The 24,771-nt window shown below is 47.2% G+C and overlaps 1 protein-coding gene across 5 annotated transcripts in view; it reads right to left on the bottom strand.

Annotated features, from left to right (window-relative positions):
* The window catches only part of RIPOR2 (RHO family interacting cell polarization regulator 2), a 612,501-nt gene that overhangs the window by 271,794 nt on the left and 315,936 nt on the right, over nucleotides 1-24,771 (bottom strand). For all 5 annotated transcript variants that reach the window (XM_078687528.1, XM_078687531.1, XM_078687533.1 and 2 more), the window contains exons 4-6: nucleotides 9,802-9,880; nucleotides 4,020-4,043; nucleotides 2,757-2,810 (exon numbers count right to left, since the gene is read on the bottom strand). In XM_078687528.1, coding sequence (XP_078543654.1) covers nucleotides 2,757-2,810; nucleotides 4,020-4,043; nucleotides 9,802-9,880 — 157 coding nt within the window. The remainder of the gene's footprint in view (nucleotides 1-2,756; nucleotides 2,811-4,019; nucleotides 4,044-9,801; nucleotides 9,881-24,771) is intronic.

Raw genomic sequence — 24,771 nt, 5'->3', positions numbered from 1 at the left:
TACCACCAATGTAGTATACCTCACTAAGAAGCCATTCAAGTGCTATGCTAAATTACTCTGAGTGGTCAGGCAGAAGTCCCAACCACAACAATGAAAGTATTCACTGCGGTCTATACCACGTCACACATCAGATTTTATACATTACAATGCCATCGCATCCGAGGTAACATCATACGTCACTTATCAGGTTGGACAGGTTTCTCCCACTGCAAAAACTCAGTCCACTTGGCGTGCAATGCAAGGACCCCCCCCCCCCCCACCACCACCACCACCACCACTTGTTCTAGGACACACTGTCCTAAAACGGATATTCAGTCAGTACTATTAAAACAATTGAAGCATGTGAATTACCCCAGTTTACTCAAATATATTTCTGAGACAGCACACACCCTGACTAAAATGCTAGTTGACCAGTTATAAAAGTTTTGTGTTGGATACAAGAAAAGTGTCATGTTGGGTTTTGAATTTTTGACTAACAATATCAGATGGAAAAACAATGCAAATCCTGCTGATTAACCCCTTCGCAGCGGTGGTTATTCCCCCGCTGTGCTGGGGGGCGAGGGGGCGCGCACAGTGCTACGGTGCTTGTGACGAGCTGAGCTCGTCACGCAGCACGGTGGCGCTGTGCTCATGATGAGCTGAGCTCATCATGACCGCGCCCGTTTTCGTGGAACGTTCAGCACAGCGGGGGAATTAGCCCCGCTTGTGAGCGTTCCACGGCTCATGACGAGCTGAGCTCATCATGAGCACCCGAGCACCGTGCTTCATGACGAGCTGAGCTCGTCATGAGCACGGAAGGAGTTAAATAGAAAATATCAATTAAAACAAAAATATTGTCAGACAGCAGTACCCATTTTTATGATAGAGCTTGAATCAGCAGCAATCCATTGCAGGCCATTTAACGGCCAAAATCACATACTTGGTAATTGGTTACATTAGAAAACAATAGTTTTCAACTAGAACTTTTTTTTAGGATAGGACTGCCCACGATGACAAAAATATCACCCGAATATGGTTTTAGGACAGTGGGCTTAATGGGCTGAGGGATTCTAGAGAGGTTCAGGCCCTCTGGCTTTGCTGAGCTTGGGCAGCACATTACTGGAAGACAGCGAATTATATTAGAAGACAAACACAGAAGAGCCAGGAAATTCCCGGCCCTCTTACAGAAGCAAACAGAAGCTTATCGCCTCTCAAACAGACACAATGGAGTGCCAGGCTTCAAAAATAGCCCTATCAGCAGCGTGCTCTCAGCACTTGCTGCATGCTTGACCTCTGTGGCGACCTCGCATCCTCCAGAGGGGCTATATATAACGACCGCCATTTGCTGCTGAAAAGCAGGTTATGGCTCACAGCTGCGGGCAGGGTATGTGTATAATTTGGACCACGGAGGGAGGAGGAGGGTGGGGCGTGGGTAGGTCAGAAAGTAAGAGTGATTTCAAAGAAAATGTGACAGAGTTTCTACTCATCGGGGCATTGCACCAGCTGTTATTCTGCTTCCTGTTTTCTTCATTCTGTTTCCTGTTCAGGTTGCCAATGTACAGGGTAATACAGCAAGCAAACGGTATTGATGATGCAAAGATTTATAAGATTTATCGTGTAAACTAGAAGAAAACCTTCTAGAATGACTGAATCCAGGGGCAATCCCACAACGTTCGGGCGAATGCACCCACCTGACCACATCGTCTCAAGCATCTATTGTATGCTTAAAGTCCAAATCGTGCCATCTTTTCTCTGGCCAATTATTTGCAATGTAATTTTTTTTCTATAAGCCTAAGCCCTGATCTGATGGCAACTTCTCTTGGGTACTTGCACGCTTATGTCCAGTTCCCATCCCATCGTCAGCCAATGTCTCTCTCCAACCTGTCCATTCGTTGCTGCGACATGTGCTTCATAGTGTTCTGTACTTCGAAGATACATCGTGTTTCCTTAATAGGGATGCTTGCAATCTTTATTGCAATGGGGAGTTCTACTGGACAATTGATAGTTTCTCTTTTTATTTTAGACCATCATGCTTGTGTGCACGTTAATCTCAGTAGGTTTCTTGGTTTCATTTTCTGAACCCTGACAGTGCACCAAGATCATGTAGAGGTGTTTAATTCCACTAGGGCATTTCAAGGGCTGGGATATCCTGCCACCCCTATAGCTGGTAGAAGTGGTCCAACCTTTAAAACTGCTCTTGTACTTTCGGGTAGGGTTCTCAAGGTCCCCCTCCCATACATTGCCCTGAGGTAGGTCCTATGACCCAGTGCACTTCTGCCGCCATCTGGGAGTGTTCCTTCTGGGGATGGTTACCCATTAGTAACTGGATTGCCCAGTAGTACTTTCTTATACCCAGTAGTGAGACTCCAACCTCATAATCCCATCTGAGCTAATTAAGAGAGATCTTGACTGCACCCTCGTTACACAATAGAGATCGCACTAGTCTATCGAGTTTACAGAAACATGTCTCTGGTACCCAAAATTATGAGTTCTGCAGTACATGCAAGAGTCGGGGGAAGTAATCATCTTATACAGCGCTGCCTGCCCAAGAATGTCCGTCAGTATGTCATATCCGCTCTAAACCACATGAGGAGTCTGGACAAGCTCTAATCAAGGAACTGGTCTTACTTTGACCATTATTGCAAACATGCCCTAATATATGGAACACCTTCCTTGGCAATTTGATAGATCCTTTCAAAACCAGTGTTACATGTCTACCATCGTTTCAGCATGAATTCAAAAGAACAATCAAGGAAGTTGAAAATGTTTTCTGTTACCTTGCTGATGTGAAACTCCAGTCTTCGTATGTGCCTTTCAATTGTTTTGATTTGCTGTAAAAAAAAGTCACAGAAAATGTTATTATACAAGAAAAACAGAAACATTTTAGTGGTGTTATAACTAGGCAAGTAGTGCTAAAAAAGCACGCCTCTTCTTTTTAAAGCTAGAGCGGACTTTCTAGTTGACTAAATGGACAAATGGATGCCTGGCACAGACTAGCACACTAGCTGCAACACAAACGTGGGACTGTAGGCTTCCAATAGTACCTTCAAACCACAATCCAGCATCTTTTCTTAAAATGTCATTGCTCAGAACCTGAACTTGTTGTTTTTCTGCACTTCCATTAGTGAGAAACACTGTAATAGAGAGCAGTTCCCAGCTAATAGAAATTTTTGACTACACAAGGCAATAACTCCTCAAAGGGATACACACAAATAGGACCATAACAGCACATTCCTAGGAGACTGAACTCTCATGGAGGTTTCCTGCCACCCAGATCTACATGTACAATCCTAGCTCTTTTCAGCTGACTAGCCCATATTTTCCCCGATCTCGTTTACACTCCAGAGATAACCTAGGTGTAATCGTGCCCCTGTGGTCACCCCCTCCATTGTGTGGAGAGTGTAAACTTGGAATGCTTTGTGTTCTCTCTAACATCCATCACAGTCCCTCATTACAACTTGTGCTGAATTTCATAAGCAAATTGTGCACACATTAAAGACTAATGCTGCCATGCTTGGTACTCATTAGATGTGCAAGTTGCACTTACGTTTACGTTTTGGATCTGAAGATGGGAATAGCGCAACTGCTGCGTAGTTTCCCCCCTTTCGAGTCGTGCAAACTTGAAATGTGTGCTAGGCGCCCATACGGTTTGCACCAGGTTTAACATGCCAGGCCCATGCGGGCAAAGACCTTTATGGTGTGCAATTAGCTAATCCGGAGTCCAGATTATGGTGTAAACACAAATGTAGATATGAGCCCATGGTGTAATGAAGGCTCTAATATTTTTTATCTATAAATTAAATAGGACTTTGAATGTGCAATATGCCAGCCATGAAGGTGTCTGAGTATTTGGACCACTAAGTGCCTGAGAGCAACTTCTGGTCTTATATGTTGCTTTGTTCCATTGGCATTTTCCGAAATAACTTCAGCTACACTACATTTCTTGAACTATTGTCTACCTTTAACACCCTGGTGCCTGCCCTTTCTCTCTTTCCTAAGACAATGAGACTGGTACATGAGCAGACGGGACCGTAACTTACCTTATCTAGATCGTACAGGACTCCCTGCAATAAAAAAAAATATATATGAATATCAACAGGACACATCTGACATGTGGTTATCATGCATGGTTCTAATTCCAGTTACCTTAAGAGACAGTGGTGATCTTAAGTTCAGCCCTTTCAGTGTGGTGAAGGTGGATCAATATAATAGGTCGAGTCAAAACCTGATGCATTTCCTCGGATAAAAGTTGACTCTTTCAAGAACTCTGATTCAGTAACCCTTTGCCCTAAGTCAATGTATATTCCCAGAGGCTCTGGGCTGTTTATCTGTTACTTTAGGGACTGTCTCTTTAGCACGCTGTTCAATACTGGTACCAATTAGGACCTGTTTTCCCAAGTCTGCCAACAGCCAAATATTGCGAACACTCTACGTAAAGTGTCAGCTGATAATGAGAACCAGAAGGAAAAGAAAACACAGGATTTAAGAGAGAAACTGCCGCAAAATAATTCAGTTGCTGTTAAGATCCCCACGAGGCAGTTTTAGCCTCATTTTACAGTGGCTATCACTCAGATTTTATCTTCACCAGACCAGACGTCTCGATATTAAATTGACTGTTGAGGGTTGAGACCATAATTTAGTTTCTTCGTTCTCTGCGAGTGCACTACTGAAAACACACATCTCTGGTCAAGTTGCGACACCTGGGTATTGTAAGCTGCATCCTTGGCTTATGAGAAACAGAAATTCGCGAAAATAAATCTGCTATAGAAGACTTGTGGCTTGATGGAATATTCTAAGCACTGCCTGGAACTGTGCAGTGGCAGCCGCTTGTATTTGAAAGTGGTGGGGCAATCGGGCAAATATTTCAACACTTTCCGGTACTGTTAGAAACCCCAAAGCTCTCAATCGTGGTCCGTTATAAACAGTGTTTATAACGAACCACAACTGAGGTCTTTGAAGCTCAAGGTAGTGTCAGTTTATCACACTGCCTGACAGTGGGCAAAAATTAAAAAAAACTATTTAAAAAAAAAAAGTACTTACATACTCCATTCTGGTCCTGCATTCTGTGGCTCCAAGGCAGTGAGGAGTCTCAGAGTCCACTCCCCTAACCAACCCATATGATGCTCTGATGCTGTTAACCAACGTGATAGAAGTGCCAGGATTGGTTGGAGCGGGCTGGCTCAGTTCTCCTACAGGCATTGAGGCTTGTGCATGCACTTCACCCAGCTATCTAAGACAGCTTGGGATGGAGAGGTTTAAAGTGTGCATGTCAGGCTGGCCGTCGCAGGAGAGCCGGCTAAAGTGGCATGTGCACTTTAAACTCAAGTGAGCAACACTACTCCTTCCTTGCTGATAGTCAGCAGCAATGGCCCTCTCCACCCCTACCAGACAGCTCGGCCTGGCTGCACTGAAAAATAAAATGGTAAAAAAAAATCATTGTATTACCATTTTATTCCTCATGTTTGCTGCGCTGGCTGCAGGGTGGGTGACACTCCTCCGCCCTAATGGAAGAACCGCTGCTGCATGGCAGTCTTGGCTTAAAATACTATATAGCACCCATATCCCACATCTAGACACATACTCTGGAGGTTCAAAGTAAAGGTAAGGGACTTTTACTGCACATAAGGGAATCAGTGACCAATGACAGCCTAGGGCCTACAGCATCATTTATTCTTCAATTTGCCCTCCTATAGCTCTCCATAAAAAGAAAAAAACTGTTACATCTCTGCCATCGGATTAGCTGAACACTAGGTGTCATGGAGATGATACACATTTTGCATCTAGGGATAACAGTTTCTTTAATTCATTGTCACAGCTATGTTATATTGTGCAAGCAACAATTGGAATTGCTAGAGGGTGTCATCTTCATGTCTGGCACTAGCCAAAACCTTTTTTGTTTAAATTACTTAAAAATAAATACATGTACATTCTTACATACGGGGACTTTGTCAGCCCAGGTTATCCATTGGTCTGTTGTATTGTCATTTACTTTTCACTTCCGCCCATCAAAGTACATAGAATTAGGCAATGAGACAGCCCACTTCAGCCACTGGCTCCCCTCACTCTGAGTGTCAGCATTCTTCCTGTGTAAATGTGTCAGGAAAGTAGTCCCCTTAAGTGCTAGGGACTTGGTGCCCAAGAAGTCCTTTTTTGCCTGTATTATATAGATTTGGCTTAATTACTTTATTTTTTATTTTGCGCGGGCCCAGCAGCTTTCCAGACCCTGCTACTAAGCTCTTTGCTGCTTGCAGTGCAGAGCATCCTACATACACAGGCACTTCAGCGGTGGCCATCTTGGAAACGGTATTTAAAACCAATCTATGATGGCTGATCCAGTGTGCACATGCATGCAGGTGCTTGGGCAGCCATCTTTGAATAGTTGTTTTACACTTTATTAAAACACATTGTAAAAATGGCCACCCAGACACGTGTGCATACCTGTGGATATGTAGGCAGCTGTTTAACTTGGTTTCATTCTTCGCTAAAACCATTTAAAGATGGGCACTGGGCATATACACATATGCAACTGCACTGGTGACCACCTTTGAAAGTTTCTTTAGTAATCTTCAACAAAACAACTTAAAATGCACAGCTGTACATTCAGCATGAATATGCATGCATAGGCAGCCATCTTTAAACGGTTTACCTCATACTTTACAAAAGAACATTCAAAGATTTAAAGCATTGGCAAAGCTTGTCAGTTTATGCCAAAGCTATTAGTAAGTAAATGTTATTATGCATGACTAATTAAAACCTTTGCATACATTAAACCTACAATATAAAGGTTCCTTATTCATAATACAATCAGTAAAAAAAAAATTTAAATCCACATTTGTACTGTGAATAACGCAATGGTAAAATCCTCAGGGTGCACTCGTAATTATTACAGTCTTCAAAATTATAGCATGCTTGAGTAGCAAAGAGTTTGGGTGCTAGTAAATTAACAAATTAGGCTGCCGACCTGTCTTTGTGACCCCAACTGCTGAGTACTGTACCCGATGGTGTGTTTTGAAGTACCTGGACAGTGATATGGGGCTCTTTCTTAAGCTTAGTGGGTAGAACAACAAACAATGGCCAGTTTTAAAGTGCGTGTGCAGCCATAAAATGCTCTTAAAGGTTGAGCAAAACCAGTTTCAGAGGATTTCACTGTATTGGATTGACTTGTGATCAATAAAGAAGAATTTTTGAGTCTCTTTGCAATGGTATCGAAGAATTTTGTGAGCCGGCAGTTTAGTTGCCCTACAGCTGCATTGAAGCACAGCATTACTGCTTGCCTGCAGGACCTGATGCTGTGCTGCTTGTATATTGGTTTTAATAAAATGCACCTTAAGTCCCTTAGGATGTGGCAAGTGCAAACAATGTGGATATGATCCTCAGTGCCATGACCGCCAGGCGACAGAGCTGCTCGCCTCTTCTCCATGGTGGTAAAAAAGGGGAGATCGGAATGACACCTAGACGGAGCTTTAGAAATTTCTCCTTGGTTGCTGTTTTTATTCCCATTTTAAAGTAGGGTTGGGGTTTGTGGGCTTCATGGTTATTGAGCACTACCCAGCCGTGCGCTCGCTTGGTGAGTGCTTCATTGTCCTCTAAGACAGATATAAGTCAAGTTGCCTTTGTCACTATTTTTTTAAATGAAAGGTCCTCCATTGGAGTACTCCAAAGATCTGTCATACCCAAAAGTTTGATGGAGTCTGGAAGATATTCTCTGGCTGGCGATTTCCCGGGACGAAATAGCTCAATTCAAAGGTGGGAGTCTAAGGATCCTTTCTCAGCTCTTCGGATTTTATGCCAACGTTTTATGTAAGCACCCCTTCTTTCCACCGATTGTTTTTGTAGCCCAAATTCCGACCGTGTTTGAGCCGGCGAAGCGTATCTGGGGAGATGAAATATCGCTTTATAAGAATTTGATGTTATTATGTCAAGAACAGCGGCATCTTTCCCTTTCAGAGGTTCGCTCCCATAGGTTACGGTTGGCTGCAGCTTAGCTCTCAGTACCTTTAGCAGGGGGTCAAATGTTAAGTCCGGCAGCTTCTTATTAGCATTCTCAATGATTCTTTGACAAGGTAATATATTGGATTTTAACCTAGAGTGCTGAGCCCTACAAGTTGATACTGGGTGAATAATAGGTTGATAAAGTCACATTTAAGGGATACTATTACTAGTTGACAACATGTTTTACCCATTCCCAAATACCATCTCTTACTATGTATTCAACAACAATGTCAAATCAGCTTTCACCTCTCACTACTCCTTTCATACCTTTTCCTACTCCTAAGGTGGATGAAACCTTGTTCATCTTGCATATTTCTAATATACCCTTAATTCCTTCCTATCTGTTGTTGATCCCACAAAACATACTTTGGAAACCTCTTCCAACACTCACACCTTCAATGCTTGGTCCTCAACATTATCTCCCCATCGTCCCTTCCCAGGTGACCTTAATTAAATCATGCCTCTCCACTTCAAACTCAGTCTCCTTGTTCCCCTCCAACATCACTAACATTCATTCTTCTTCAAACATACTGCTCCTTGTACCCCCCTTTTCTCCCCATTTCGAATCCGTCTCCCACTCTACCCAGTTCTCAGGGCTCTTTCCTAGTACCCCAGCACAGCTCATTCCTGTGTTCAAGACAAACACATCCCACATACTTTTTAATCCATTTAAGCCCCCCCAAAATCAAGTATCTGACACTCATATCCAGAGCTGTCTAATGGCTCACCAACCTTGACAACCACTTTCATCCATCAAAGTCAGACATCTTTCAACCCCTGTCATCTTGCCACTACTAAAGAAACCAACCTACTGTGGGTCCATCCTCTCCCTGCCACTACCACCCATCTCTTGAGAAACTTTCCACTCCAAGAATCTTAAACATTTTGACTGTCATCTAAATACTATCTCTCAGGGCACATACTTTTCAACACTGTGTAGAGACTGCTCATACTTTATTCCCATTCTACTCAACATCTTAGGTGCATTTGTCACAATAGATCAGGATATATTAATCACAACACTTGTCACTACCAGCATCTCTGGCACACCAGCCAACTGGATCTCTTCCTAACCCTTCCTGGTCTTTCTTCATTTCCTGGTGCTCCACCAGTCAGTCATCAATTTCTGTAATTGATAGTCCCCTCAAAAGCTCAGTCTTGTGAACATTCTTCTTCTCCCATATGTTCCTACATGTAGTAACTGTCATCAACTGCCATTATCCCCTCTACATTCCTCAGTGGAGCAAATGCATATTCAACCATGAACTCAGTGCACCATCTGCTGCTCTAGGGATGTCCTATGATGGTCGGTGATACCTTACTATTATTCAAGTATTAGAACATAACCAGTTTTAAGCAGTCGGCTACAACATGACTATTAAATTGCAAAAACATGGACACACACAAGGGGGGGGCAGAAGTGAAACAGTGACAGAAAGGGGAAGCAAACACAGGACTAGGTAAGGAGTGCAAGGTGAAAGAGACAGAGAATGGAGTTCAAGGCAGGCAGAGGTGGTGGGGGTTGGAGAAATTCATATAACTTCTCACAAAAGTGATCTGGGGTGCGGCGACATGGGAGGGTGAAAAGTGGCGCATGGATGCCAAAAGGATGAGGAGCAAGGAAATGACTGAGCTCAGAGCAAACAGGAATGAAGAGCCGTAGAGAATTACTGATAAGCAGGGGGGGATGGAAAAAAGGGTCAAACAGGAAGTGGTTGCCTTGTGAAAGAATGGATAGACAATCGTGAAAATGAATCAAGAGATCCCATAAGTAAAAAATAAATGGTGTGCAGATTTTCTAAACAACGATTCCACCTAGAATTGTCTTACCAGCCGTGAGTTCCTCTTCATGTCTTTCAGTTGGGCATTCAGCTTATCCAACTCTCCCTGATGCATTTCCAGATACTCACTGTTGAAATAAAACAAGTCATTTTTTCAATTTCACAACTTGCTTTCATGTTGCCAATAGTCTCCACATGACCGTACAAAATTGTATATCAGACATTTTTAGGTTTGGGTTTTGACAACACAGCTGACTTCCAGACCTATGTCTTACAATATACACCGGGGGCTTGGAGTCCGTCACTTCAACCATAGGCTTTTTTGGAACATCCTCTTCCAACCACTGGCTTGAGATTTAGTCAATCACATGTTACCTTAGTCCAGTGAATATTCATCGGTCACTTCAAGCTAGTATTCAAGCCAGTAGCTAGTGAGTATACTTTTGCCTCCCTTATGGCTGCATATTAAAGTATGAGGGAGTATTGTAGAAAACATCTTTCAAAACAAACTACTTTCATTCCATACACGTGTCTAACTTTAATCTGCTAATTATGTGTCTGCATATATTAGAACATCAAACCTCAATGAACCTAGACTTATTGGCTTTGCTGCTGTTTCGTGACATGGCTACCACTCTTTTTTCACTTTGAATTAAGGTAATCTACATAAACCAGATGATTGTGGCACTTGTTCTATATACTTTATTAGTGGTAAATGTAATGTATACTGTCATAGTGGGGAGACCTGCACAAACTTCCTGATGCACAATAAATTATTTCAATCTAGGTTGCACACGAAAAAAATGAAAAAAGAAAAAAAATTCAAATGTTAACTCATGAACATTTAAAAAAGGATTTGAGTGAAAGATGGCCGCTGGGAGATGACTTCTCATTAGGTTCTTGTTCAGATACTTCATACACTTTGTAAAAGATGGCAGTGAAAAACCATGTGATTTGAAAATTCAAAACAGAAATATCTCCAGCACAGCATAAAAAAACTCAAATGCCAGGAAGAAGGCACTTGTGGCTGAAACTTCAGCACAAATGAAGCCTTTTTGTCAACGTTTCCCCTTTATGACTTGAATCATATTTAAAAGTAATTGATCGTGATTATGACATTTAAAACATTTGGTTTATATGGTCACCAATACTCGCACAGCATGATATGGACCATATACAAGGAGTCTATGTTTCTATATATACAGGGAACCGATAATGAGACATTGTTTTAGAATATCACCAAAAGGTTCTGGATTTCAGGGATAAATAATTTCAGGCTGCACTAAAATGTCATAATGCATTAAAACGTCATTTAGAGTTTCTGGAAACATAGAAATGAACCCGAAGGCCAATTAGCATGTGCGGAGCCCCAGAAGCCTGGGATGGTATCACTGTAGCATAATGTACACCTTCTCCCTCACTTATGTTTTTTTAAATGCTTTTTTCTAGCAAAATATGAAAACGATATGCATTTTCAATCAGGAAATGTTCATTGAAATAAGAAGGAAGAATATCATATTGTACCAATTTGTTTTTTTAAGTGTATAATCTCTAGTACAAACAAAAAAAAAATTTCCCCCTTAAGTCAAGTAATTGGAATTTTGGAGGCTTTGTTAATTATTGAATTGTTGTTTAAAAGCACGTTTTGTCTGGCGAAATATATTTTTGGGTCTCACGCCCTAGCGTTGCAGTACGCAGCGCTGCCCGCGCAAGACATTTAGTAGGTGAAAAACGGGGTTTCATAGACTGACCTAGGAATCGCACACGCTTGTGCGTGTGCTTTTCCTTTTGTGCCTTGCGACTGGGCTTTGCGTGTGTGTTTTTCACTAAGACGGCACGCAATAGGCCAAAGGCGGTCAAGTTGCTCCGCCCATGGCCTACTGGTGTCTATTACGCGCACCAGGCCGTCATGTGGTTTCAATCATCGTGCCCAAGCACGGGCGCGATAATTTAAACCATATGGCTCGCTGTGGCACGCACATGCGCACCTCTCGCAGGCTTTTTTTTAAAATCCATTTAACAGGGACGCGTGGTGCAGTAGCGCGAGCCATATTAAGACTGCGGAGCTCTGTGCAAGTTTGAAGGTAGTGAGAGTAAATGTCAGTGGGGTGACTTCTGAGAGGGAGTGTGGGCTATTTAGTAGGCCATGCATGACTCGACGACTCGCTACAAATAGTAAGTGTTATGTAAAAGCAATTAAAACTGTGAGTGCAGCTGGAAGTGCGCGACGCACCGGTTCCTATTGTTTGATCTTTTTGGAGATGCATTGCCTTCAGTGTTTCTTTGCCTACTATTCCATTGGTCTCGGACACTTCATTAGACCAAATGTGCCTCGTCTACTTTCTTGCTGGCGCGCTTTCGGTTCTCTGATTCTTAACACCTCATCCTCTGTCCTCACAGTGAGGCGCTGTGCTACAAGCGGGATGGACCGGAGCAGAAGCCTTTTACCAATGTAAATCAGTGACCATCAGATATGCAGCTGGCCATGGACCTTATACTCGGGTGACTGTTACAGGGACTAGTGCTCCTGCCAACAATGAGAATAGCACTGATGATAACAATGGGACTAGTGCCGATGCCAACAATGAGAATAGCATTGATGATAACAATGGGACTAGTGCCGATGCCAACAATGAGAATAGCACTGATAACCATGGGACTAGTGTTGATGCCAACAACGAGAATAGCGCTGATGATAACACAGCGCTCAAAAAATCTTAAAAATATTACTAGACCTGCAGGGCTAGTGAGTAGAATTATCTACAGCAATACACTCGACCCACAAACTGGTTTTATCTATACATATTATAGCATTACTAAGAAAACAAAGTAAACAACAGAGCAGGAGTTAGTATATACTTTGGCCAATCAAGTAGCTAATTAATAATACGAGTAGAGATGCTGCAGCATTGTCAATGAAGTAGCATCATCTGTGGCTATTGAAGTCCATATGAGACTAGTGTGTCTCAACACCATGGCGTGACCAAAACCCTGGTGCGTAGTCAAAGAACTAAGACCAATACCCTAGGCATGCCAGGCCAAGGAGTCTGTAGGATAATATGTTACTGGACATGGTGGACATGTTAGTCTATTATTTGGCTTGAGAAGGACAGTAGCATACTACTAGCAGCAGCCTGAACACCACCCTCACACCATTTTCTTCACATTAGAAATTATGAACATTATCCAGCTATAGAAGCTATCCTGGCATATGATTCATCACCCTAACATAGAATAGTGCCAGTTCTGGTGCTCTTGCATTTGCTAGCTAATAGTTGTGTTTTTATCTGACACTGGAACAGTGATTGGCAGTATGTTGCACAAGTGTTTCTTCTCCTAAAATAGGAATTTTAATGGCCACTTTTAAAATGGAGTTTACTCTATAAGAATGGTGTAGTGTTTCTTGCTGCAAAGATATTTGCCCACTGTGCCTGGAGTATTTTATATTGCGCATAAACATTTAATATAAACACATGTAAACATTACTGCTGTGAAAAAATGTAGCTCGTAGTTAGTGGGCCCAGACGTTAAATTATTGAATTAACTCCCCTTAAGAACTGTTTGTTAAAGCTATGTTTCTCAGCCAGAATATTTAGGAAAATCCTGTAAAATGCAATTTTCAGCCTCAATTTGTTTTCAGAAATGTTCTTGGAGGTCATCTCCTAATCCCACATCATCTTTGTGTGGATCCGGTTGCCAATGGCTCTGTGAAGATGGAGCTGAAATGAACACATCTACAGGCCTGGTTATAGTATGTTGTGTACATATGTATAGCAGACGACTCACCCTGTACGTTATCCTGGGTGTTTTGATGAACAGTCGAGAGCTAGTCTTAAGGAACTGGCGAGAATTATAAAAAAGAATGTAAAATAAAAAAAACAGTGCAGCATGCTGATGCAAAGCAGGGAATGGAGCGGCAATGATGAAATCGTGATTACAGAAATGTTCAGCAGAAAACCCTGTTTTTCTTCATCAGCATATGCCCTATTTGCCGTTTAGCATTTATCTTCAAATCAAATTTGCATCTTCAAACAAATAAATGAAAAAGAAACCGAAACTGCGGGTCCACACCTCACAAAATGAACTAGACATCTTCAAAATGAGGGAAATAAATTACATTACACAGGCAGTGTTACTTGCTCATAGCTAATTGTTAGAACCGGGAGTCTCTGGTTGGCAGAGGTAAGTACCTTAGCCCAAGTAGGGACGCCTGGTTCCGGTCAGGGCGACGGAATAACCCTCTGAGATAACCCCTGCTCACCCTCTAGGTAGCATGGCGCGAGCAGTCTAGGCTAAACTCGGAGGCAATGTGGATAACATTTGCACTTAACACAACAATAATTCCCAATCCACCACAAACTGAGACCACACAGGTGAGTATATATAAAATATAACTTTATCTAGTTTCAGCAAGGTAAATCAAGCAGTTGCACGATAAACACTTCATTTAGAAAAATGTTGCACTTAATTCTTAATGGTTCTTGTAAATAGGCAGTTCTCAGAATCAAACCAAAAATAGTCTCTAGTCTCTCAAATCAGGGATCTAAAATAATGCCACTGATTTCTAATCACTTAGCTCTAAAAACAAGCAGTCACAGCAGTGCCAATCCTAAATTATCCCCAAATCAGCTTTCTGAGCAACGAAGCCCAGGTGCGGCAAGCACGCCTCACCGGATAGTCCTGTGACTCCTTTGTTGCCGATCTCACTCAGCCTCGCATCCCCGAGGGACTCAGGCGCACCGCACCCAACGGAGCACACTCGCTCCTTGCCCCAGCCGGTCCCCGCAGCCCTCTGCCCGCTCTCGGTTCCTCTGGGAGCGGGGGGGGGGCGCAAGCTCGGCGTTCAGAGCAGGGACAGACAGACCAGGGGCAGGGGTACTCACGGCGCTCCCCCGGCGAGGCCCTCAGTCTTCCCCGGTCCCGGCGGTGATTACTCGGCAGCTGCCGCGGTCCCGATGACGGGGACCAATCCTGTCGCGGCGTTTGGTCGAGCCTCCAGCAGCACCCGGGAGTCAGCCAATGGCAGTGCGGCTCCCGGGAGAGGCCTTCAATGACGCTCGGCTCCTCCACCAATCACAGCTCGGCAAAGACGATGACGCTGCGCCGCACGGGCCAATCCCGTCGCGACGTTAGTGAGGGGGCTCGGTCCCCTCGACCAATGGGAGCGCGGCGGCTTCGATCTCCGGCCCCGCAGCTCCTGGACACCGAAGCAAGTTGCAGGGGGTGTTGCTGGCCCCGGGCCGCGGTGGTGATTTGGCGGCAAAGGGTTTTCGAGGGCGCTGGTCACGAAGAGACCCCCCTCTCGACCTCCCCACCACTTTGGAGCGGATTCCACGAGGGGAGGCGTCACAAGCCTCCGACCCTCGCTGGAAATGTGCCGATGAGCACACCGATCCTTTCCTCACGCTCCTCAGTCAAGCACCACACGTTCCAGGGCACAACAGCACGATTTGGCAGCTGTTTTCTGGCAAAGCTTTAGGAACCAGTAACCCTGGGTTCCCAACAGGAGGCCAGCTCTTCTCAGGCCCTTGGAGATTCAGTTTGTAGACACAGCAGAGTCTTGGCAGTTTCAAGTAGGCAGGGTCACAGCACACAGCAAAGCCCCTTTCTTCTCCTCAGCTTCCAGGTAGCCAGTAGAACAGGTCAGCCCTTAGAGCACACAGCAAGGCAGTCTTTCTTTAGTTCTCTAGCCGTCCTCCTTCCAGCCGAGGTTCCTTCTTGGTTGCAGAATTTCAGAATCTAAACTTCTGTAGTCAGGGGTCCTTTCCTTATACCCCTCAATGTCTTTGAAGTTCTTTGAAGTCTTTGTGCATGGAGGCCCTTAGTCCAGTCAAATCCAGTTCTGGGGGTTGCGGAGCACCGAGGTGTCTCTGGTTTTCTTCTTCCTGTCAGCTTCAGGGCCAGAGGTGTCAGTTGACCACCAGGAGAGAGCTAACATGGGGGAGGTAGGCAGGCGCAGCTCAGCACTTATCAGGCATTCCTTCCTCCCTCCTCCCAGGCAGGCAGATGTGCCCTTTCATCCCCGGGATGGCTCCGACCCTCTCCTCTGGGGTTCTGCAGCCCCCCCCTGTCACATCCAGACCAGGCAGGCATTCCACAAACCCAGGCACACAGAAAGGTTTAGACAAGAGAACAGCCACTTTCTAAAAGTGCTATTCTCCAACACAGGATTTAAAAACACCCTTCACTAAAAGATGTGTCATTAAATTCTGAGTTCAGGGATATCTTTCACTTATGTCCCATCTTGTTCCTATGGGAAGATAGGCTGGTATCACATGGGCCCAGCCTCCTCCATGTTACTCTATGGAGCAAGATAGCCTTACAGCAGTGAGCACACAAAATGGCTGCAGCCCACCACCAGAGCATATTACCTGCACTAGCACATGCTCTACCTTATCCATACACTGCACCCTGCCCAGGAGGGTACCTTGAGCCTTCCATAGGGGTGACTGATGTGCACAGACAGGGAAGGGTTAGGCCTAGCCAGTGGGGACACTGGCCAGGCTGACATGGCAGTCACTGACTGCACACAGGCTCGGCGCTGGCAGGCCTGAGTCACCATTTTAAAGCTACTCATGTGGGTGGCGCAATCTGCGCTGCAGGCCCACTAGTAGCATTTGTCATCACCAGCCCTGGCACACACAGCGCCCTTTACTAGGGACTTCGTGGTGATACAAATATGCCAATCAGGTATATTCAATCAATATCACAATTTACAGAGGGAGCACTTACACTCTGACACTGATCAGCAGTGGCAGAGTGTCCAAAGCATCTAAATCAGCAAAAACGAAATCCAGCACAGCATCAAAACACATGAGTCAGAGGCAAAAAGATGGGGGAAGAACCACGCCAAAAGGTGTCAGGTCTAACACGTGTCCCCTCCAGCTGAAAGTGGGGAGAACTACCCAACCTCTTGGGAGTCCTCATCACTAAGGCGGAAGAATCTGGACAGACCGTCAGCATTGGCGTGTTCTGTCCCAGGGCGGTGCTCCACCGTAAAGTCCATCCCCTGTAGGGAAATGGATCACCTCAACAATTTTGGATTCTCACCCCTCATCTGCATTAACCATCTGAGGGGCCTGTGGTCGGTCTGAACACGGAAGTGAGTCCCAAACAGGTAGGGCCTCAGCTTCTTCAGAGCCCAGACCACAGCGAAAGCTTCTCTTTCAATGGCACTCCATTTCTGTTCCCTGGGGATTAGCCTCCGGCTAATGAAAGCCACAGGTTGGTCTCCTCCCTCATCATTGATCTGTGAGAGTACTGCTCCCACGCCTTGCTCTGAAGCGTCAGTTTGCACAATGAACTCACTGGAAAAGTCAGGTGCCTTAAGCACTGGTGCTGTGCACATGGCAGTTTTGAGGGTGTCAAAAGCAGTTTGACAGGCCTCAGTCCAATTCACTTTCCTGGGCTGATTCCTAGATGTCAGCTCTGTCAAAGGGGCCACAATGGTGCCATAGCCTTTGACAAACCGTCTGTAATACCCGGTGAGACCTAGAAAGGCTCTCACCTCAGTCTGGGTCTTGGGGGGTTCCCAAGCCAGAATGGTATCAATTTTTGCCTGTAGGGGCGCCACCTTGCCGCTCCCCACCTGGTGTCCCAAGTACACCACAGATCCCTGCCCTATCTGTCATTTACTGGCCTTGATAGTGAGGCCTGCCTTCTGCAGAGCCTTCAACACTTCAGTGAGGTGTTGCAGGTGTTCCTCCCAAGTGGAGCTGAACACAGCAATGTCATCCAGGTAGGCTGCGCTGAATTGCTCCAGCCCTGCCAGTACCTGGTTGACCAATCTCTGAAATGTGGAGGGGGCATTTTTCAACCCAAAGGGCATGACACGAAACTGGAAGTGTCCTTCTGGCGTTGAAAATGCTGACCTCTCCTTTGCCCCGTCAGTTAAGGCAATCTGCCAGTACCCTGAAGTCAAATCAAAAGTACTCAGGTACTGGGCAGCTCCCAACCGATCCACCAGCTCATCAGCTCTGGGGATGGGGTGCGCGTCAGTCTTGGTGACCGCATTGAGCCCACGGTAGTCCACGCAGAACCGAAGTTCTGGGGTGCCACCGGGGGTAGCAGCTTTCTTAGGCACTAAGACCACTGGGCTAGCCCATGGGCTGCTGGAGGGTTCAATAACCCCTAGCGCCAACATCTTGGAAACTTCTTCCTTGATGCTAGCTTCGACCTTGTCAGCCACTCTGTAAAACTTCTGTTTCACAGGCAGACTGCCTCCAGTGTCCACGTCGTGGACGCACCATTTGGTGACACCTGGGGTCAGGGAGAACAGTGGGGCGAACTGACCCAAGACTTGGCGACAGTCCTCCTGCTGTTCTGGGGTCAGGGTGGGGGAGAGGACCACACCATCCACTGACCCATCTTGCTCCTTGACTGCCAGGAGGTCAGGGAGAGGATCACTTTCCTCCTCCCCTCCAACATCTGTAGCCATGAGCATAATTACTTCAGTCCTCTCAAAGTGAGGTTTGAGGCGGTTCACATGCAGCACTCTCAGGGGCTGCCTGGGAGTCTTCAGGTTAACCAAATAGGTAACCTCGCTCTTGCGCTCCAACACCTCATATGGCCCAGACCACTTGTCGCGGAGCGCACAAGGCTCCACTGGTGCCATCACCCACACTTTCTGACAAAGGTTGGAACTCAACCAAAGAAGTGTTCTGGTCATACCACCTCTTCATTTCCTCCTGGCTAGCCTCCAGGTTCTCTTGAGCGAGCTTCCTGAAGCACTTGGTCTGGTTGCGGATGGCCAGCACATAGCTGAACACATCCTGAGGGGTTTTCCCACGGGATTTCTCCCACCCCTCCTTCACCAGAGCCAGAGGCCCTCTGACAGGGTGGCCATACAGCAACTCAAAGGGACTGAACCCTAAGGATTTCTGAGGCACCTCCCTGTAGGCAAACAACAGGCATGGCAACAAAACATCCCATTTCCGCCTCATGGGCTCCTCCAGGCCCATGATCATGCCCTTCAATGTGCGGTTGAATCTCTCAACCAAACCATTTCCTTGAGGGTGGTAAGGAGTGGTGAATTTGTATGTCACCCCACACTCACTCCACAGGGACTTCATATACTTAGAAATGAAGTTTGTCCCTCGGTCCGAAACGACCTCCTTCGGAAATCCCACCCGGGAAAAAATTCCCCATTAGGGCACGGCCCACCACTGGGGCGGTGACTGTCCTGAGCGGAAGGGCTTCCGGGTACCGCGTGGCATGGTCCACCAAGACCAGGATAAACCTGTTGCCTAGGGCTGTCTTGGGATCCAGGGGCCCCACGATGTCAATGCCCACCCGCTCGAAAGGGGTGCTCACCACGGGAAAGGGTTGGAGGGGGGCCACGCGCTTCCCTCCACTCTTGCCACTGGCCTGACAAGTCTGGCAAGACTTACAGAAGGCAGAGACGTGTGTCTTCATCTGGGGCCAGTAGAAATGGGTGACAAGCCTGTGATAGGTCTTGTCTTGCCCCAGATGTCCTGCGAGAGGCACGTCATGAGCCAGACCCAGTAGGAAGTTCCTGAAGCGCTCCGGCACCACCAGCACACGGGCTGCACCGGGCTCAGCGAACTTAGGCTCACTATAAAGTAAGTCATCCTCCCAGTAGATCAAATGCTCCTTGGACCCCAGGCCTGCAGCCTGGTCTGCAGCCTGCTGCCGCACACCAATGAGAGAAGGGCACTCCTTCTGAGCCTGGCAGAATTCCTCCCTGGAGGGACCACCCTCTTGCTGCCACTGGGACAGCTCAGGCAATTCCCCTAGTTCGGCCACCTGCTCCCCTGTAGGTTCCAGGGCATCCCCTTCCGGGTCTGCCTCCTCCTGGACCGTGGGAACAGTGGGGGCCGGTTTCCCGCGCCCTCTACCCCTTCCTCTCTTGGCAGGCCCCTGGGCCATTGTTCCAGGCTCCAGTTCTGCTAGACCGCCCTCTCTGGCTGTCATTGCACGGGTGGACACACAGATCCACGCAGGCAAACCCAACATCTCCAAGTGAGTACTGTGCTCCACCTCCTTCCATGGGGAGCTCTCCAGGTCATTACCTAATAGACAATCTACAGGCAAGGCATCACTTACAACAATTTCCAAAATACCGGAGACTCCTCCCCACTCAAATGGAACTTTTGCCAACTTGCAGTAGCGCACTGAACTGTCAGCTGCCACCACCGGCCGGAGTACCTGGGGAACAATTTGCTCTTCGGACACCCACCGACACCTAACAGATGTCACGCTGGCCCCGGTGTCTCTCAGAGCCTCCACCACCTGTCCATTGATGGTCACCTTCTGCCCGTATTTCTTAGTGTTTTGGGGCAGCAAGGTTTCCTGGGCCATCTCTTGGTCTCCTAGAGAGACAAGGGTCATAAATGCTAACCCCTCCTCCCCACTAGAAATCAAATCCCCTCCCAAAGCTACACTGGCTAACGCCGGAGCTGGAGCTGGAGCACCAGTGGGTGCAGATTTCTTCTTTGGACAGTTTGTAGCAATGTGCCCCACCTCCCTACATGCATAGCAAGTGAGGGTCTTCTTGTCCTGCGGGCCCTTATGGGGCCAGGACTTCTTAGACTTGGGGGGTTGAGACACCTTCTCTTGGGAACTACTTTGGGGCCCTTTAGAAGACTCCTTTTGATTACCCGTGTCCCCCCCACTCTTCTGCTGGGGACCCTGTCCACCTTTGGCTGGGGTACTTACCACCCCCTTGTGGACCCTGGTGCTAGTCCACCGGTCCGCCTCCTTAGCAAGCTCACTGGGATCAGTTAACTTACTATCCAAAAGATGCTGGCGCAGCTCTGGGACACATAAACTGCTTAAGTGCTCCCTACTAATCAAGTGACACAACCCCACATAATCAGTAACTTTGCTGCCCTTCATCCAACCTTCCAGTGCACGCGTGTACATACTCACACACTCCACCCAAGTACTTGAATCAAGCTTCTTGAAGTTCCTAAACTTCTGGCGGTACTGTTCAGCAGTGAGCCCATACCTGAGGCACAAAGCCTCCTTCATGGCGGAGTAGGATAAAGCATCCTTTGCGTCTAAGGGTGCCAAAACATCCCTCCCTGAGGCCTCAAAATGCTTCCACAATCCTGCTCCCCAATTCTTCTCAGGCACCTCATTCATCTTTAAGGCAAGTTCATACGCTCTGAACCACGCATAAATATCCTCACCCCTCTGATAATTCTGTACCAGATCCTTTGGTATGTATACCTTACCCGCCTGTACTGGTTGTGCGCTGCCACCATTAGAACTGGACCCCCTCTCTTTATATTTGAAATCCAATTCCTTCATGCTCCTCTCATGAGCCAATTGGAGCTTCTTCTCCTCCAAAGCGAGAGCATGCCTTCTCGCCTGCGCCGCTCTCTCCTGCGCCTCTTTCTCAACTTCTAGGCGCAGTCTCTTCTCGTCGGCTTCCGCTTTGAGCTTCAAAAGCTCAATCTCATGGGCCCTAGCTCTCTGATTCTCCTCCACCTCCTCTGGAGAAATAATCCTACTGGAGTGGGTGCTGCCGGCCCTAGACGCTGGCTTCGCCACTGGCAAATCACTAGGCAGAAAAACAATCTCCTGTGCGCCAACCTCTCCAGTAGTAGCTTCTGGTTCACCATGTTTGGCCTCCCACCAGGCCCTCAGAGCTGTCCGTAGCTCTTCCTTATTTGCGCCGCCCCTCACTGGGCATTCAAGCTGTTTGCAGACTTTTCTCAGTTGCTCCTTGTTATCGGTTAACAACTCCTGGATTTCAAATTCCACTTCCACGTCTCCATTCACGCTTGGCGCTTTCCGAGACATGATGCTTCCTACCCTTTTTCAACTAAAAAGGTTTCACCAAAAAGAAAAAAATCTTGCGCAACCTGTTCTGCTAAACTAGACTAGTGATGTACAAGAAATCACTGCAGGTCAAGTGCAATTATTAGTTCAAAATCCGCACCGCGAGCCACCAATGTTAGAACCGGGAGTCTCTGGTTGGCAGAGGTAAGTACCTTAGCCCAAGTAGGGACCCCTGGTTCCGGTCAGGGCGACGGAATAACCCTCTGAGATAAGCCCTGCTCACCCTCTAGGTAGCATGGCGCGAGCAGTCTAGGCTAAACTCGGAGGCAATGTGGATAACATTTGCACTTAACACAACAATAATTCCCAATCCACCACAAACTGAGACCACACAGGTAAGTATATATAAAATATAACTTTATCTAGTTTCAGCAAGGTAAATCAAGCAGTTGCACGATAAACACTTCATTTAGAAAAATGTTGCACTTAATTCTTAATGGTTCTTGTAAATAGGCAGTTCTCAGAATCAAACCAAAAATAGTCTCTAGTCTCTCAAATCAGGGATCTAACATAATGCCACTGATTTCTAATCACTTAGCTCTAAAAACGAGCAGTCACAGCAGTGCCAATCCTAAATTATCCCCAAATCAGCTTTCTGAGCAACGAAGCCCAGGTGCGGCAAGCACGCCTCACCGGATAGTCCTGTGACTCGTTTGTTGCCGATCTCACTCAGCCTCGCATCCCCGAGGGACTCAGGCGCACCGCACCCAACGGAGCACACTCGCTCCTTGCCCCAGCCGGTCCCCGCAGCCCTCTGCCCGCTCTCGGTTCCTCTGGGAGCGGGGGGGGTGGGGGGCAAGCTCGGCGTTCAGAGCAGGGATAGACAGGCCAGGGGCAGGGGTACTCACGGCGCTCCCCCGGCGAGGCCCTCAGTCTTCCCCGGTCCCGGCGGTGATTACTCGGCAGCTGCCGCGGTCCCGATGACGGGGACCAATCCTGTTGCGGCGTTTGGTCGAGCCTCCAGCAGCACCCGGGAGTCAGCCAATGGCAGTGCGGCTCCCGGGAGAGGCCTTCAATGACGCTCGGCTCCTCCACCAATCACAGCTCGGCAAAGACGATGACGCTGCGCCGCACGGGCCAATCCCGTTGCGGCGTTAGTGAGGGGGCTCGGTCCCCTCGACCAATGGGAGCCCGGCGGCTTCGATCTCCGGCCCCGCAGCTCCTGGACACCGAAGCAAGTTGCAGGGGGTGTTGCTGGCCCCGGGCCGCGGTGGTGATTTGGCGGCAAAGGGTTTTCGAGGGCGCTGGTCACGAAGAGACCCCCCTCTCGACCTCCCCACCACTTTGGAGCGGATTCCACGAGGGGAGGCGTCACAAGCCTCCGACCCTCGCTGGAAATGTGCCGATGAGCACACCGATCCTTTCCTCACGCTCCTCAGTCAAGCACCACACGTTCCAGGGCACAACAGCACGATTTGGCAGCTGTTTTCTGGCAAAGCTTTAGGAACCTGTAACCCTGGGTTCCCAACAGGAGGCCAGCTCTTCTCAGGCCCTTGGAGATTCAGTTTGTAGACACAGCACACAGCAGAGTCTTGGCAGTTTCAAGTAGGCAGGGTCACAGCACACAGCAAAGCCCCTTTCTTCTCCTCCGCTTCCAGGTAGCCAGTAGAACAGGTCAGCCCTTAGAGCACACAGCAAGGCAGTCTTTCTTTAGTTCTCTAGCCGTCCTCCTTCCAGCCGAGGTTCCTTCTTGGTTGCAGAATTTCAGAATCTAAACTTCTGTAGTCAGGGGTCCTTTCCTTATACCCCTCAATGTCTTTGAAGTTCTTTGAAGTCTTTGTGCATGGAGGCCCTTAGTCCAGTCTAAACCAGTTCTGGGGGTTGCGGAGCACCAAGGTGTCTCTGGTTTTCTTCTTCCTGTCAGCTTCAGGGCCAGAGGTGTCAGTTGACCACCAGGAGAGAGCTAACGTGGGGGAGGTAGGCAGGCGCAGCTCAGCACTTATCAGGCATTCCTTCCTCCCTCCTCCCAGGCAGGCAGATGTGCCCTTTCATCCCCGGGATGGCTCCGACCCTCTCCTCTGGGGTTCTGCAGCCCCCCCCCTGTCACATCCAGACCAGGCAGGCATTCCACAAACCCAGGCACACAGAAAGGTTTAGACAAGAGAACAGCCACTTTCTAAAAGTGCTATTCTCCAACACAGGATTTAAAAACACCCTTCACTAAAAGATGTGCCATTAAATTCTGAGTTCAGGGATATCTTTCACTTATGTCCCATCTTGTTCCTATGGGAAGATAGGCTGGTATCACATGGGCCCAGCCTCCTCCATGTTACTCTATGGAGCAAGATAGCCTTACAGCAGTGAGCACACAAAATGGCTGCAGCCCACCACCAGAGCATATTACCTGCACTAGCACATGCTCTACCTTATCCATACACTGCACCCTGCCCAGGAGGGTACCTTGAGCCTTCCATAGGGGTGACTGATGTGCACAGGCAGGGAAGGGTTAGGCCTAGCCAGTGGGGACACTGGCCAGGCTGACATGGCAGTCACTGACTGCACACAGGCTCGGCGCTGGCAGGCCTGAGTCACCATTTTAAAGCTACTCATGTGGGTGGCGCAATCTGCGCTGCAGGCCCACTAGTAGCATTTGTCATCACCAGCCCTGGCACACACAGTGCCCTTTACTAGGGACTTCGTGGTGATACAAATATGCCAATCAGGTATATTCAATCAATATCACAATTTACAGAGGGAGCACTTACACTCTGACACTGATCAGCAGTGGCAGAGTGTCCAAAGCATCTAAATCAGCAAAAACGAAATCCAGCACAGCATCAAAACACATGAGTCAGAGGCAAAAAGATGGGGGAAGAACCACGCCAAAAGGTGTCAGGTCTAACACGAATGTATGTATATGACATATGTAACTAATGTTTTTTAAACAATACCGATTTCCGGAATGTATTTTATGGCATTACATCATTAAGAAATGTATGCCAGCAGTACCTAGCAAGGATGCTGTGACCCTGGTTCAAGCAAGGAAAAAGGTGTTGAGGGTGGCGTAAAACACAGCATTGGGAAGTTCAATCGGCACCTCAGAGTTCTGGGTCCCCACCTGCTGCTCCAGTAGTAGCTACGCCCCACTGCAGACAAATTGTGCATGCATTGCGGTGAAAATACCCATGACATGCCATAGGAGATTTTCTGAAGTAAACGGAGGCGACGCTGAAAACTGCCTCTTACAAGTTAGTGGGTAAAATGTATACCA

Source organism: Lissotriton helveticus, chromosome 4_1 (genome assembly GCF_964261635.1).
Source record: "Lissotriton helveticus chromosome 4_1, aLisHel1.1, whole genome shotgun sequence".
Lineage (NCBI taxonomy): Eukaryota > Metazoa > Chordata > Amphibia > Caudata > Salamandridae > Lissotriton > Lissotriton helveticus.
This window is presented reverse-complemented; position numbering and strand designations above follow the sequence as displayed.